Source organism: Pyxicephalus adspersus, chromosome 7 (assembly GCF_032062135.1).
Source record: "Pyxicephalus adspersus chromosome 7, UCB_Pads_2.0, whole genome shotgun sequence".
NCBI classification, from domain to species: Eukaryota; Metazoa; Chordata; class Amphibia; order Anura; family Pyxicephalidae; genus Pyxicephalus; species Pyxicephalus adspersus.
The window spans coordinates 77,359,894-77,373,603 of NC_092864.1; the positions used below are offsets into that span (position 1 = coordinate 77,359,894).

The 13,710-nt window shown below is 38.8% G+C and overlaps 1 protein-coding gene across 6 annotated transcripts in view; it reads right to left on the bottom strand.

The window, feature by feature from the left end:
• CLEC16A (C-type lectin domain containing 16A) overlaps window positions 1–13,710 on the bottom strand; it is a 333,014-nt gene that overhangs the window by 134,898 nt on the left and 184,406 nt on the right. For all 6 annotated transcript variants that reach the window (XM_072419009.1, XM_072419008.1, XM_072419010.1 and 3 more), the window contains one exon: window positions 13,021–13,134. In XM_072419009.1, the coding sequence (XP_072275110.1) occupies window positions 13,021–13,134 (114 nt within the window). The remainder of the gene's footprint in view (window positions 1–13,020; window positions 13,135–13,710) is intronic.

Below are 13,710 nucleotides of genomic sequence, written 5' to 3' on the forward strand. Positions count from 1 at the left end.
ACATGGTCTCCTCTGGAGTGGTGGTATGCCATTTTTGCATCTCCCATTTTCAGTTTGGTCAGGTTTCCTGCCCATTTTTGTTTTGTTTTTAGCCAAAAAAAAATGTCTTTATGGTTAGCCATTCGCTACAAGCTCCCCCCCGTTTTCCGCTTCCCCAGAGTGTGATTGTTTGGTTCCCCTCTTGTACTGCTCAGTGGACAGGTCACCAAGTTTAGGACTAAGCTAGATATACGGTTTATGCAGATGGGGTCTAAAAAGCATTACATGTTGATGGTTCCAATGGCGCAAGTTAATCAAGGTTTAACTTTTTAACTCACAATGTACAAGGCCTCAATCCTCTGGTTAAGAGGACTAAGGCCTTTCACTATTATCATGCTATGGGAGTGGATATATTAGCCTTACAGGAAATGCAGGAATCCCACCACAAATATTTCCATGGAAACTTTCCTCAAGTGTTTTTAGCAAATGCCAGTGAAAAAAAGAGAGGGGTAGCGCTGTGCTTCTGCAGGGCGGTCTCATTCACATTGCATTCTGAACACACAGATCAGAATGGTAGTTATGTACTTTACTAGCCCATAAACGTAATCTTAAAAAACCCACTGCTGCCCTTCCCAAGATTAAATTAGGTGATGGGAGACTGTCACAAAACGAAAAGCTGTTTAAAAGGAATTTCATGATTCCAATACCAAGACTGTTGTAAATGAATGTAAATCTCACACAAAACTTCTAGATAAGGAGTTTTCAGCAGGAGAGACGCTGAAAGTTATCCAACAACTAAAAACCAAAAGCGCCCCTGGGCCAGATGGTTTGCCCAACATTTATAATAAAAACATTTGGAGAAATTGTAGCCCCCTATTTAACATTGTATGTTAACTACCTGCGTAAGGGTAATAGGGTTCCTGAGGAAGATAATAATGGCACTAATAAGTGTACTCCCTAAACCAAAGACCACACAGAAATTGCAAATTACAGGCCTATCTCTGATAGTGACCTAAAAATAATGTCAAAAATTTTATCTAAGTCTAGGGGCCTTTTTAGATCAGTAAATCAACCCGGATCAGGTAGACTTTTTACACCACCGTCAAGTTCCTGATCAAAATTGTAGAACTATTAATTTGATATCGGCCATACAAGGGAAATGGGATGGGGACTCAGAAAGAGATGCATTGTTACTTTAGCTGGATCTGCACAAAGCATTTAATAGTCTCTCCTGGGAATATTTAAATGGACTACTAGTAAAAATGGGGTTTGGCCCGGCGATCTTTAGAGTGATTACTTATACTCAACACAGCAAGAATAGCAATGAAGGGGCATTACTCTCTTTTAATCAAAATTAGCAGAAGTACTAGGCTCCCCTACTGCTTGCCCTAGCAATTGAACCCCTAGAGATAAGTAAGACTTAACCCAGATATTAAGGGTGTGAAATGTGGACCTACAGAACACAAATGTGGTTTGTGCCGGTAAGGCCTAATGTATGTTTCGGCTCCGCTAATTTCCTTACCTAACCTGTTCAAAGATGTAGATCTGTTTTCAAAAGATTCAGGACTAAAAATTAATAGGAATAAATCAGTGGCCCTCAATATCCCACAACTTAACACAACTTAAAGGGAACTTTGATTTAGGTGGAATACTAAAGCCATCACTTATCTTGGCATACAAATTACCCCCTCTCTGAAAACGTTTTATTCAGCCAACTATCAGCCAACTGTCCCCCTTTCCCGCACGATAACAAGAGACTTAAACAGATGGCCTTCATGGTTTGGAAGAATAGCAATGATTAAAATGAATATTTTACCTAGACTACTATATCTATTTAGGATGCTCCCTATAGCAATCGCTAAAATGATTCTTTGAAACATATGGAAAAATTTACTTAAGTTTGTATGGGGCAACAACAACACCATATCAATGCGTCAACGATGTACACTCCAAAGATATTAGGAGCTTTGAGAGTTCCCAATAAAGCACTATACCATAGAGCGGCTCAAATAGCAGCTCTAGGACAGAGCACTCTACCACATCCTAGACACAATGCACCAACCTGGAAGCCCTAGCTTGCCCTTCCATACCGAAACAATGGGAAGCTGATCTAGGGGTAGATTGGAGTGCTCAGGTTTGGAAAGAGTTGTCGATTTCTATGTCAAAAGTATCCCTTAATACATCACTTATAGAAGCTAACAGTAAAATGTAGTTGCAGTGGTATTTCATAAACTAAATGCAAATATTTCTCCCTTATGCTGTAGAAGCTGCGGTCAGATGGGAACCCTGTACCATGCTTGGTGCTGCTGCCCTCGAGTCCAGAGATTCTGGATTCAAATTAATAATCTCATATATACAATCACACAAGTTAATCTCTCAAACCAAGTAGGAAGTGTCTTATTTTCGCAGCTAGAGGAATCAGTTTCGAGACAGTCCATCAGACTGGTTAAATACATTCTGCTGTCAGACCACATCACAATTGCATGTTATTGGAAAGCCTCTAATATTCCTCTTGATTTTACTAAACATAAAATTAATTGGATAATGATTAATGATAAATTGACATGTACCCTTAAGAACAACCTGAAAAAGTGTTATAAGACATGGGACTTGTGGATTGAATTTGACAATGTATAATCTCTAGGAGTGGAACCCCCTCCATACTCTTCCTCACCCAGTTGGTTTCCCCAAATAACTTCCCCCTTTTTTTCCCTCTCCTGCGGTTCCCTCAAATTATATTTTTTTGTTTCCTCGTATGTTTATTTGCCCCACATGGTTACTTAAGATAATTTTGATATAGAGTAAGGGGACCTGAAAGAGATGACTAATTATTATTTAATTAATTTATCTTTTGATTAAACCTTTTGTATAGTTAACAATGAATATTTAATAGTTCTCAAGTTTTATTTGAATATGGAAATCTAGGCTAGTTTGGACAGTTGAGAAATAATAATTATTTTTGATGATCCCCTTATACTATGTTCTCTTTCCCTTCTTCTTGTTGTTTATTTTACCAATGTTTGTAATTTATAATTAGAAAACTAATACTAAAAAAAAAAAAAAAAAAAAAAAAAAAAAAAAAAAAAAAGATAAATACTATTTATATAGTATATAAATTTATATATTTATACTATTAAAATAATGATCTTCCTAATGGTGCCTGACAAGGACTGTGGAGGCTCTGATTCATTGATCAGCTCACATTTAAGTGAAATATTACTATTTTTACTATTATCATTAGTTGTGTTATCTTATCTTAAAGAAATGCAAAATATTTCAATCTAAAGCTACGTACACACTTCCAATTATTATCGTCGGAAAACGAACGACGAACGTTCCTGCACAATATATACGAACGATCGTATAGCACCGATCCTGCACATAGAGGTAACGACACGATCGTTCGTAGATATTGTACACACAATAGATACGATCGCAATCCGATCCGCCGGTCCGGTCGTTCGTTTCCAGCGACTTTCCTCGTTCGTCGGCGTCGTTGGTTACTTTTTTACCAACGATTTTTTGCCCAATCGATCGTTCGTCGTTCGATTGGAACGATAAAAATTGGAAGTGTGTACGCACCTTAAGACCAAACAAGAAATGATAGTTATCAAAATCAAAGTATTTGATGCCATTAAAAATACAAGTGAAAGAAAATACACAGTTAAGGTCTTACCTACCCGAAAGAGCATTTTAGAAATAAACAAATAAAACAAATTGGATGAGAATCAGTATTAGCGGAGCAGGGTGACTGCAACAGTTGCCTCATACAACTTCAGACTACACTGACATCACGCTATTCCTTCCTTGTTTTTTCATTTTTCTGTGGACCACCAAAATTTTCAAACGGACCACTGGTTGGCAACCGCTGTACTAGATCATTACCCAACTTGATCTTTGTATGTTTATTACCTTGGCAGTATTAATCCAAGTACATTTTTTGTTTCAGCCTCTATTTACTTATACATTGTTACTATGACATAGTATACTTTTATACTGGAATTTGAATATATAATGCCACTGACAATGGTATATATAAATTTATTTTCTATATTGTTTCTGATTTTTATAATTGTAAATGTATTCATATTTCTCTTTGTCTTTTTTTAATATGGTACTCTTGATTTATTTGTGCGTGAAATATTGAACAACTGACATTCTGTTTCCTTCATTAAGGACCTCACATAACACCTCTCCTCTCCATTTAGTACATCCTTTTCGGCTCTGAGTTACACTCACTCACTTTATAAATATCCATTAATTGGATGCTCACCATGCATAATTTATATTTCCTCCATTCTTTGCCAGTCATACAACCAATTCATCTTGCACTGTACCAATACTATTTCACCCATCTCCCCCATTGGAACTGCACTAGCGCAGGGCCAAGTGCCGCTATTCAGCAGTGCCAGCTGCCTAACCGATGTGCTGCAAGCTCCTGCAGCTCATTGCATTATCTCGCCTGTTCGGTCATCAGCTTTAGCTGGGGATCTTTGAGCTGCCTCCTACGGGAGGGAACTCCGCTGTGTATTTTTTTTTTAATTTAAAAAAATTAATTTTTTTTTTAATATATAGATTTTTTATTCAATTCAATTTATAGTTTTTACATGATTTTGTGTTTCAAACTTTATTATACTCATACTATTATATTATACTGTAAAACATTACAGAATTTGTGAAACAAGAGTATCTTGCATATTTTGATATTAAACTGGGGGACCAAGATAAGTATTGGGCTCCCTTATATGATGTGCAAAACTTGTGTGGAGTGTCTATGTCAGTCGAAAAATGGAAAACTGAAAAGTTTGAAATTTGGTGTACCTATGGTATGGCGAGAGCCCAAAAAGCATCATAATTATTGTTATTTTTGTGCTGTGAATGTAAATGTAAAAACAAGTGGATGTATCCTGATTTGGAATCAGCAAGAGACCTGTGCCGCATGGTGCTGATGTTCCCATACCAGTGTTCAGTACACTCCCTAATATTCCTGTATCTGACATGGAGGATATACAGGGTTTGGCGTGTAATCCAGGAGTTAACAGTAGAAGTGAATATGAAGGGAGTGTTTCATCAAACCAGCAGTTCTCCCAAGAATAGCTGAATGATTTAATATGTGACCTATGTCTGTCAAAACAAGCATCTGAAATTTTAGCATCCAGGCTAAAAGAAAAGAACTGTCTGAGACCGGAGGATAAAATAACAGTTTATAGGACAAGAGAGGTGACACTCCTACCATATTTCAGTGAGGATGGAGACTTTGTGTACTGTTGTAACATCTCAGGACTACTACCGTACAGAAGACTGGCGGCTTTTCATAGACATTTCCACTCGAAGTTTGAAATCTGTTTTACTGCATTATGGCAACTGTTATTCATCAATTCCAATTGGTCACTCAACAAAACTTAAAGAAGAATATGAAAATATCAACATGGTCTTACAAAAGCTTTGCTATCATGAACACCAATGGTCCATATGTGTTGCTTTAAAAATGAACTTCCTACTTGGACATCAAAGTGGACACACAAAGTACCCATGTTTCATCTGCTTGTGGGATAGTAGAGCAAAGCAAGGTCACTAGAAAAAAGTGTCATGGCCTTTAAGGGAAAACATGAAAAAAGGTGCAGCGAGCATAAAGCACAAAATTACGAAGAACTGGTACAAAACTTGCTCTTAAACTTTAAAATTTGGCAGCTACTATGAGCAGAAAGATACACTATTCTCCATAGCCATTTTCATAAAATTCCCGAAAACCTTGGTGATTTAAGGGAGCAGTCTCAACGATTAGATAACGCTGAACAGCGGATCAATCTGGTTGAAGATGATGTTACATCCACCAGAGCAATTATTTCCACACTGGAGGCAAAAACGCAAGCACTACAGGATAAAATAGAAGACCTAGAAAATAAGTCCAGGCGCAATAATCTGCATGTTGTGGGTCTCCCAGAAAGCGTTAAACCTTCACAGCTACTTGAAATCTGCTCTACTGTGATACCGCAGTTACTAGGTCTTCAACTTACTTGCAAAGTAGAGTGTGCTCATAGACTGGGCCCGGTTCGTAAAGAAATGACCAGCCCAAGACCAGTACTAGTGGCCTACTCTTACTACACCGATAGAAACCGTATACTTCAAGCTTTTCGCAACAAGCGCAATCTGCACCTTGAGGGTGCCTCGCTGCTTATATTTGCCGATTATTCTGCAGAAGTATCCCGCAAAAGGCCCAGTTTTCAGCAAGTCTGCTCCTTTTTACCGTCACAAAATGCGTTTCACACTGGCTTATCCAGCGGTCCTCTATTTTTCTGATGATTAGGGGAGGAGGCAGAAAGTCTGGTGCATGCCCTGTTATCTGATACGCCATCTACACCATCAGAAAAATCGTACACTTCCCCACCACGCTCTGAAGTGCATTCGTTAATTCCGGTGTATTCTCCAAAGGTATCTAAGAAACCAGGACCGCCATCCACTAAGAGGATTTGTGACACCCACCGTTCTGAGCTGTTGTCCAAGGCGAGATAAATTGAAAAGAACTTTGTTCTGCTTTAAAGTGCCTTTTTTTTTGCCTTTATGATTCCCCTTATGTGCCTCCAACAATATTGTGATGATTTTGATGATATCACTGACTTGGTTTGTTTGATATTGCTTTGCCAGGAAAAAAGGAAAGTCATTCTTCTGTATTGTCTGTCTTCCCCCCTACGTTCTCCCGATGATCCCCCTCTGTTCTGTTATTGTTATCCCTGGAAACACTCATTTTATTTGGTCACACAGCCACTATGAATATTGTGCCTTTTATGCTTGGTTCACTCAATGCGGGCTATGTATGCTGAATGTGCTATTTACTATCCCATTGTGCTCACTACTTGTAGTTATCGTGCTGCTGTTATATTATAATTGGTCTGTTTCATATGTGAATATGCCCTTTCTCTACATTCTATGCAAATAATTTCCTGGAATGTTAAAGGTTTGTGTTCCCCTAACAAACCAATGTCTGTACTCCGTCATTTAAAAAGGCTGAAGGCAGATATTGTATTGTTACAGGAAACACATTTAGGTGACAATGATTTTCATAGAATGAACAAACTATGGGTTGGGGAAGTTTATGGTACCCCTTCTGCAGACCGGAAAGCCGGAGCGATGATTCTGATCCATAGGTCTTTTCAGGGCAAGGTTAAAACAGTGCAAAGTGATTCTGCAGGACGTATTCTGAAAGTACTTATACAACTCCATGAACATGAGCTGTCCATATAAAATCTATATGCACCAAATGCCCCGCCATCCTCCTTCTTTCAGGAAGTGTCCAGCTGGTTAGCTCAAGACCCCACCCCTTATAAAATAATAGGGGGTGATTTTAATTCGGTCATGGTGAACTCTGAAGACAGGAGGCTCTGGCTCGGTCGCATGTAATGATAGACTCACACCTCATGCGGTTTTATCGGACTTTGCTAATGCTATGTCTTTAAATGATATTTGGCGACAGTATCATCCTCTAGAGTGACAGTATACGTTTGTCTCTCAAGCCCATGAGGCTCAAACTCACTTGGATTATCTGTTTTGTACAGACGCCATTATGTATAGAATTGAGTCACCAGAGATTCATACGATGGTAATTTCAGATCACTCTCCTATCTCTCTTATATTGAGAGATCATTACCCTAAAGGAGACTAATGTACCTAATGTACCCTGGCGCTTCCCATCTTATTTGGTCAAGGACCCTGAATTCCAGGGAGTATTAACATCTGCATGGCTCGAATATGCTCAGTATAATGCTGCCCATAGAAACGAGCTGATACTGTTCTGGGAAGCAGGTAAGGCCTATTTGAGAGGTAGAATTATCTCTTTTATTGTTAAAGGGAAAAAAGTGACTGTCTCACTTTTTATCTGCACAACAGGAGCTTAGAGCAGCACAACAGGCGCTAACAGACAACCCCACCCCGAGTACTAAACAAACATGGTATGAATCCAAACGTAAATTTGACTCCTGGCTTTCCCAATATGAACAGCTGAAGTGCAAATATAGATCCCTGGAATTTCACAAATATGGCAATAAATCAGGCAAAATGTTAGCCAACCTAGTTCGTACTGGTTATAAACCAACCTATATTCCAAAACTGCGCTCACCCACGGGTGCTATGGTTACGTCGCCTAAAGAAGTAAACCACTGCCTAGCCCAAAATTTCCAGAATTTGTATTCTTCCCCAGAGATGGATGTTCAGACTGGGACAACATTCCTGTAGTAAGTTGACTTACCCCGATAACAACAAACTGACATAGATGCTCTAAATGCCCCTATTACTAAAGAACAGATCCTGATGACTATTAATAACTTGAAAAATGGAAAAGCCCCAGGCCCTGATGGATTCACCACTGAGTTTTTTAAACTACTAAAAAAATGAGGTGGTGGATGATCTACATGCACTTTATTCTGCTCTCTGGGACAATGGTGTGTATTTTCGATCCGGTCAAGAAGCATACATAAAGCTTCTCTTGAAAAAAGATAAAAATCCCTGTGATCCGGAATCATACCCCCCCTTTTCCCTGGTGAATATAGATGCGAAAATATTGTCGAAAATTCTTGCAGATAGACTGGCTAAATTACTACCCTCTATTATTTCCCCTTCACAAGTGGGTTTTGTTCAAGGCAAAGCAGCAGTGACTAATATTAGAAAAGTATTGGTGGCATTGGAGATTGAGAAACAACAACCTGACCTAGACTTGGCTATTGTTGCGATAGATGCGCACAAAGCTTTTGACACCGTAAACATACCATGGCTTTTTATGGTACTTAGACATATTGGACTTCGGGGTTCATTCCTTAAATTACTGCAGGCCATGTAAGTGTCTCCAATAGCAAATATACATACACCCGGATTTTTATCCAATCCCATTGCCCTCCATAGAGGGACTAGACAGGGGTGCCCTTTATCCCCTCTCCTGTTTAACCTTGCACTGGAGCCGTTGGTCAGACACCTAGATATTACCCCTTTTTTACATGGCATAACGGTTCATACTACCGAATTGCAAACCGCTTTTTTCGCAGACGACATCTTGATCTTTACATCTAATCCCAGACTTGACAGTAATACTATCCAAACTGTGTTTCACACTTTTGAAAGTTTTTCAGGGTTGAAAATAGATTTTGAAAAAAGTGAGATATTATCTCTGGCCAGGTCTGCGGAGGTTGTAGAAAGCTGGAGGGCACATGTGCCGTTTAAAGTGGCAACTCACTCTATAGTGTATCTAGGGCTTCATATTGGCCGTCTGCCATCATCTTTATACACATTAAATTACCTGCCCTTGATAACCAGAATACATAAAGAGTAAGGCCGATGCCTCCTAGTGAAGATGATGTCTTTCTCAAAAGTGCTCTATCCCATGCAGACATTAACTCTTCTACTGACCCATGTTGATGTTAATGCTCTTAATAGGGCTTTTACGAAATTTCTGTGGATGGGCAAATGCCCAAGAATTTCGCTGACGAAATTGTACTTGCCTTGCCCAAGACTGAAGGAGGCGTGTTTGAACAGACATGTTGTAGACTGGCTTAAGGGGACGTCTTATTGTTCCAATGTACTTCTAGAAAGTGCGATGTCATATCCCTGGGACCTCTGTGCTCTACTACATTGTAGATTTTCTGTAATTCCGGCTTTTCTGCGACATAATATATTAATTAGAGACACTGTGGTTGCATAGAAGGTGACTAGACAGCGGTTCAAACTACCAGTTCGCCTATCTCAGTATCTGCCCATTTGTGGTAACCCTATGTTTCCACAGGCACAAGAGCACACAGCATTTAAATTATGGAAACACAAAGGCCTATTATACTTTAGAGATCTCTTCCAAATGGAAGATCTGGCTAAACTTTTCTTAACTGATTTACAGGTTAAATATGATATCCCACGATGGGCACTTCATCCATTGTACTACAACCAGGCTATGTCCTATCTTAAATCTTTGGTGCTATACTATGCAGAGCTGTCTCGTCCTAATGGCTTTAACAAGCTCTTGTCGCTGTCTCCTCCAAATATTTCTAATATACACGCATACATGCTGCCTATTTTTATCAAACCCTTATCAGTTTCCAATGTGAAAATGTGGCAAAAAGATTTTCCAGATCCAGACATAGTGGATAGTGCTATACAGGGTTACCTAACAGTTAGGAAGAGTATAGTTAATGAGGTATGGAGGGAATCCCAATTTATGCTACTACATAGGGCCTATAAAGTGTTTAGGCCTTCCACATCTACCCCGCAACCCAAGCGATGGCATTTTCAATGTCCCAAATGCAATTGTACTAATGCCTCTTTATCACACCGCTTATGGTTCTGTTCAAATATTACCTGCTTCTGGCATCAAAAACTACAGTAACATTGGATATTAACGTGTCATCCAATTTCACATACTCCGTCCCTGCTGCTGTTTGGTTCCTGGGATGGTCTAGCCACGGACACTATACCACGCTCTATACGGACATGGACTAATATTTGCCTTTTAGCAGCCAGGCGTGCAATTATGCACAATTGGATACAACCTCTTCCACCCACTTTGGAACAAGTCCTCTCTTCCCTAAAAGTCTTGTTTCACAGAGAGATGTTGGATGCTCAACTACAAGGCGATGACTCCATAACTCGCTTTTGGCAACAGTGGTACCACTTTATGCTTTACGCCTTTACAGACTCGGAAAGTAAACTGATTATCGAACTGTTCCAATACTCCACATGGTACATCACAAATATAACTGGCTGATATTCCACATGATATATCACAAATATAACTGGCTGATTATGTGATTGTTTTTTGTTGACTAAAACGTTATGAGTGTTCCCCCCTCCTTCCCCTTGCGTGTTTTGTTCCCCTACTGGTTAAAGATGTTTGGTTGTATATGTACAAATGAAAATTAATAAAAACAGTTTAAAAAAAAAAAAAAAAAAAAAAAAAAAAAAAAAAAAAAAAAAAAAAAAAAAATATATATATATATATATATATATATATATATATATATATGTATAAAATATATTATATTATATATAATATATATTAGGGAGGACTGTGTTTAATCTGGCCCATTCCCATCCCCTAGGCAGGCACCTTGCGTTTGAAAATACCAAAGCCCATGTTCTACAGCGGTTCTTTTGTCCTGGTGTGCAAACTGATATAAAGATTTTGTGAGACTCTCCCCACCTGTCAGATTTCGGTTTCAATGCCACATTTTCGCATTGGTCTCATTGCTGGTAATACGGTATACGTGATACCTTTTAAGGGGACTGCAATGGACCTGATAATACATATTGGTTGTCATGCACTATGCCACTTGATACCTGGAGGCTGACCCCTTAAGGAACCCTCCTTCAAAAGCTGTAGCTCATGAGTTTTTCAAAATGTTCACACACACAGGTATCCGGAAGGGGATCCTAACTGATCAAGGGATCCCGTTTATGTCTATGATGATGTGAGAAGTGTGCAAATTTCTTAAGATTAAACAGTTACGCACCTCTATTTACCATCCCCAAACAGATGGCCTGGTGGAAAGCTTTAAGAAAACCCTTAAGGGAATAATGAATTTGATTTTGCAAAGATTTTCAAAAACTAAATAGGTTTTCAAAATGTGATACATATTCCATGACCAGGGTGGATGAGCTGATAGGGAGGCCTAAATTGGCCATGGCATAAAACCACTACTGGCTACTGGCAAGGTCCCCTGGCTGATGACACCAAGGAAAATGCAGCTTTTTCACACCAGAGGGGCATTGGCAATATAAATATTACCCCTTGGTTTGGATGGAGCCCCAGCAATCTCCAGCAGATTATTGACTGCATATTGATACCACAGCCAGGCTACCTGATTGATGTAGTCATTTTTAGCCCAGATTGGGAACGTCATCTGCTCGGGTGCAGATGGTTCTGAACTCTGGAGGCAACCTGCTACTTGGGGTACATCATATGGTCGTCAAGCCCCAGGTGGTAAAAGTTGAGGTAATTTAGGAATGACCCAACTATAAGAAGGTGAAAGCCTCCTTGAGTATTGTGGGGTATTACTGCAGGCTTCTCTCCTAATATGACACCCTAGTGGCCCCACTTACAGACCTCATGAAAGGTCAGAAAATAGGAATAAATACTTGGTTTCAAAAAGCACAATGAGTGTTCCAAAACCTAAAGCTGCATTGTGCAATTGCCCAGTATAAATTTCTCTTGACTTGAAAAAAATAATTCTTGGTGCAAACAGACACTTCAGAGGTAGGCTTGGAGGTAGTCCAGTCCCAAGTAGTAAATGCGGAGGAATATCCAGTGGCACACCTCAGCAGGAAGTTGACCCCTACACAGAGCAGGTATCTCTTATGGAAAACTAATGTATAGCCATAAAATGAGTGCTTAAGAGCCTCAGAAATTACCGGTTGGTACCAATGTTGCCCCACTGAAATAGATGGCCCGGAATAAAGAAAGAAATACAAGGGTCATTTATTGGTTCCTTTTCCTACAGAACTTTAAATTTATGGTGGAACTTAGGTCAGAGACACAGAAGGGAAATGCAGATGCCCTGTCCTGGGTTCATTCAATGTGTGCTAACTTTGCTTAGCCCCACGGGAACATGTGGAACCACAGTTTCTCAGATTTTACTACCAAGGTAAAGCCAGCAGCGAAGAAAGTCCTATCCTTTATGGTGGCTGTAAGGAAAAATCTTATGTTCATACATAACACATGTTGAAACATAATACACTCAAGGTTTCCCAATATATTATTCAATGCCACCTAGCAGAATTCTCGTATATTTGAAATATCTGCCTTTGGTGAAGAGGTTACAGGCACCAGCAAATGCAGACATTACTCACAGAACTTGTTGGAGACATGGAGGTCTAGCAAATATTGTTCTGCACTAGGTAAAACCAGGGCAATATTGAGGGTTACAGAACAAACAAGAGAAGCTTCCTCAAACAGTACTGAAACATCATTTTATAAAAAGGTCAATAAAAATGATAATATAAAAAGAGGAGCTATTCTAAGAACCCTGTATTTAACTACAAAATGTTAAAACACATGAATTATCTACTTACAGAACCTTGCTGAACATCATGCTCTGCTTTAGAAGAAAACATTGAAAGGTCTCCATTTAGGATAACATCAGCCAAGGAGTTAACCAATGGTGCATAGTGGATTGTTAAGAAAACCTAGATGAATTAGAGAAACAAAAGCAATAATTTGAAATATGTTTAATCCTGTGTACTTCATCTTGCTATAATGGAACTAAATAAATAAAAGAACATTGAAAACTTGTAATCCTGTAAATAACCTTGCAATCATGAAATATACATTCCAAATACATCACAATACACAGAACAAGCTTGCAACCTTTATTATATAATTGTAACTTTGCAGTTTAAGAAACCTGTTGCTTTGACAAACAATCAGATCACTCTAAACAATGTGATGTGTTTTGCCATCTTCTAAGTTCCTCAGGCATATGGATTCTCCGGAGGGAGCGTTTCAAAGAAATGGAAAACCAGGGGTTAAAATGGCATTTAGATGAACATTTTTTATTTTAAACATATGTTAAACAGATATTTCAATCAGACATTATACATACAGTTAGATCATAAATACGTGGACAGAGACAACATTTTCTAATTTTGGTTCTGTACATTACCACAATTAAATTTAAATGAAACAACTCCCAGCTTTAATTCAGTGGGTTGAACAAAAGATTGCATAAAAATGTGAGGAACAAAAGCCTTTTTTTTTACACA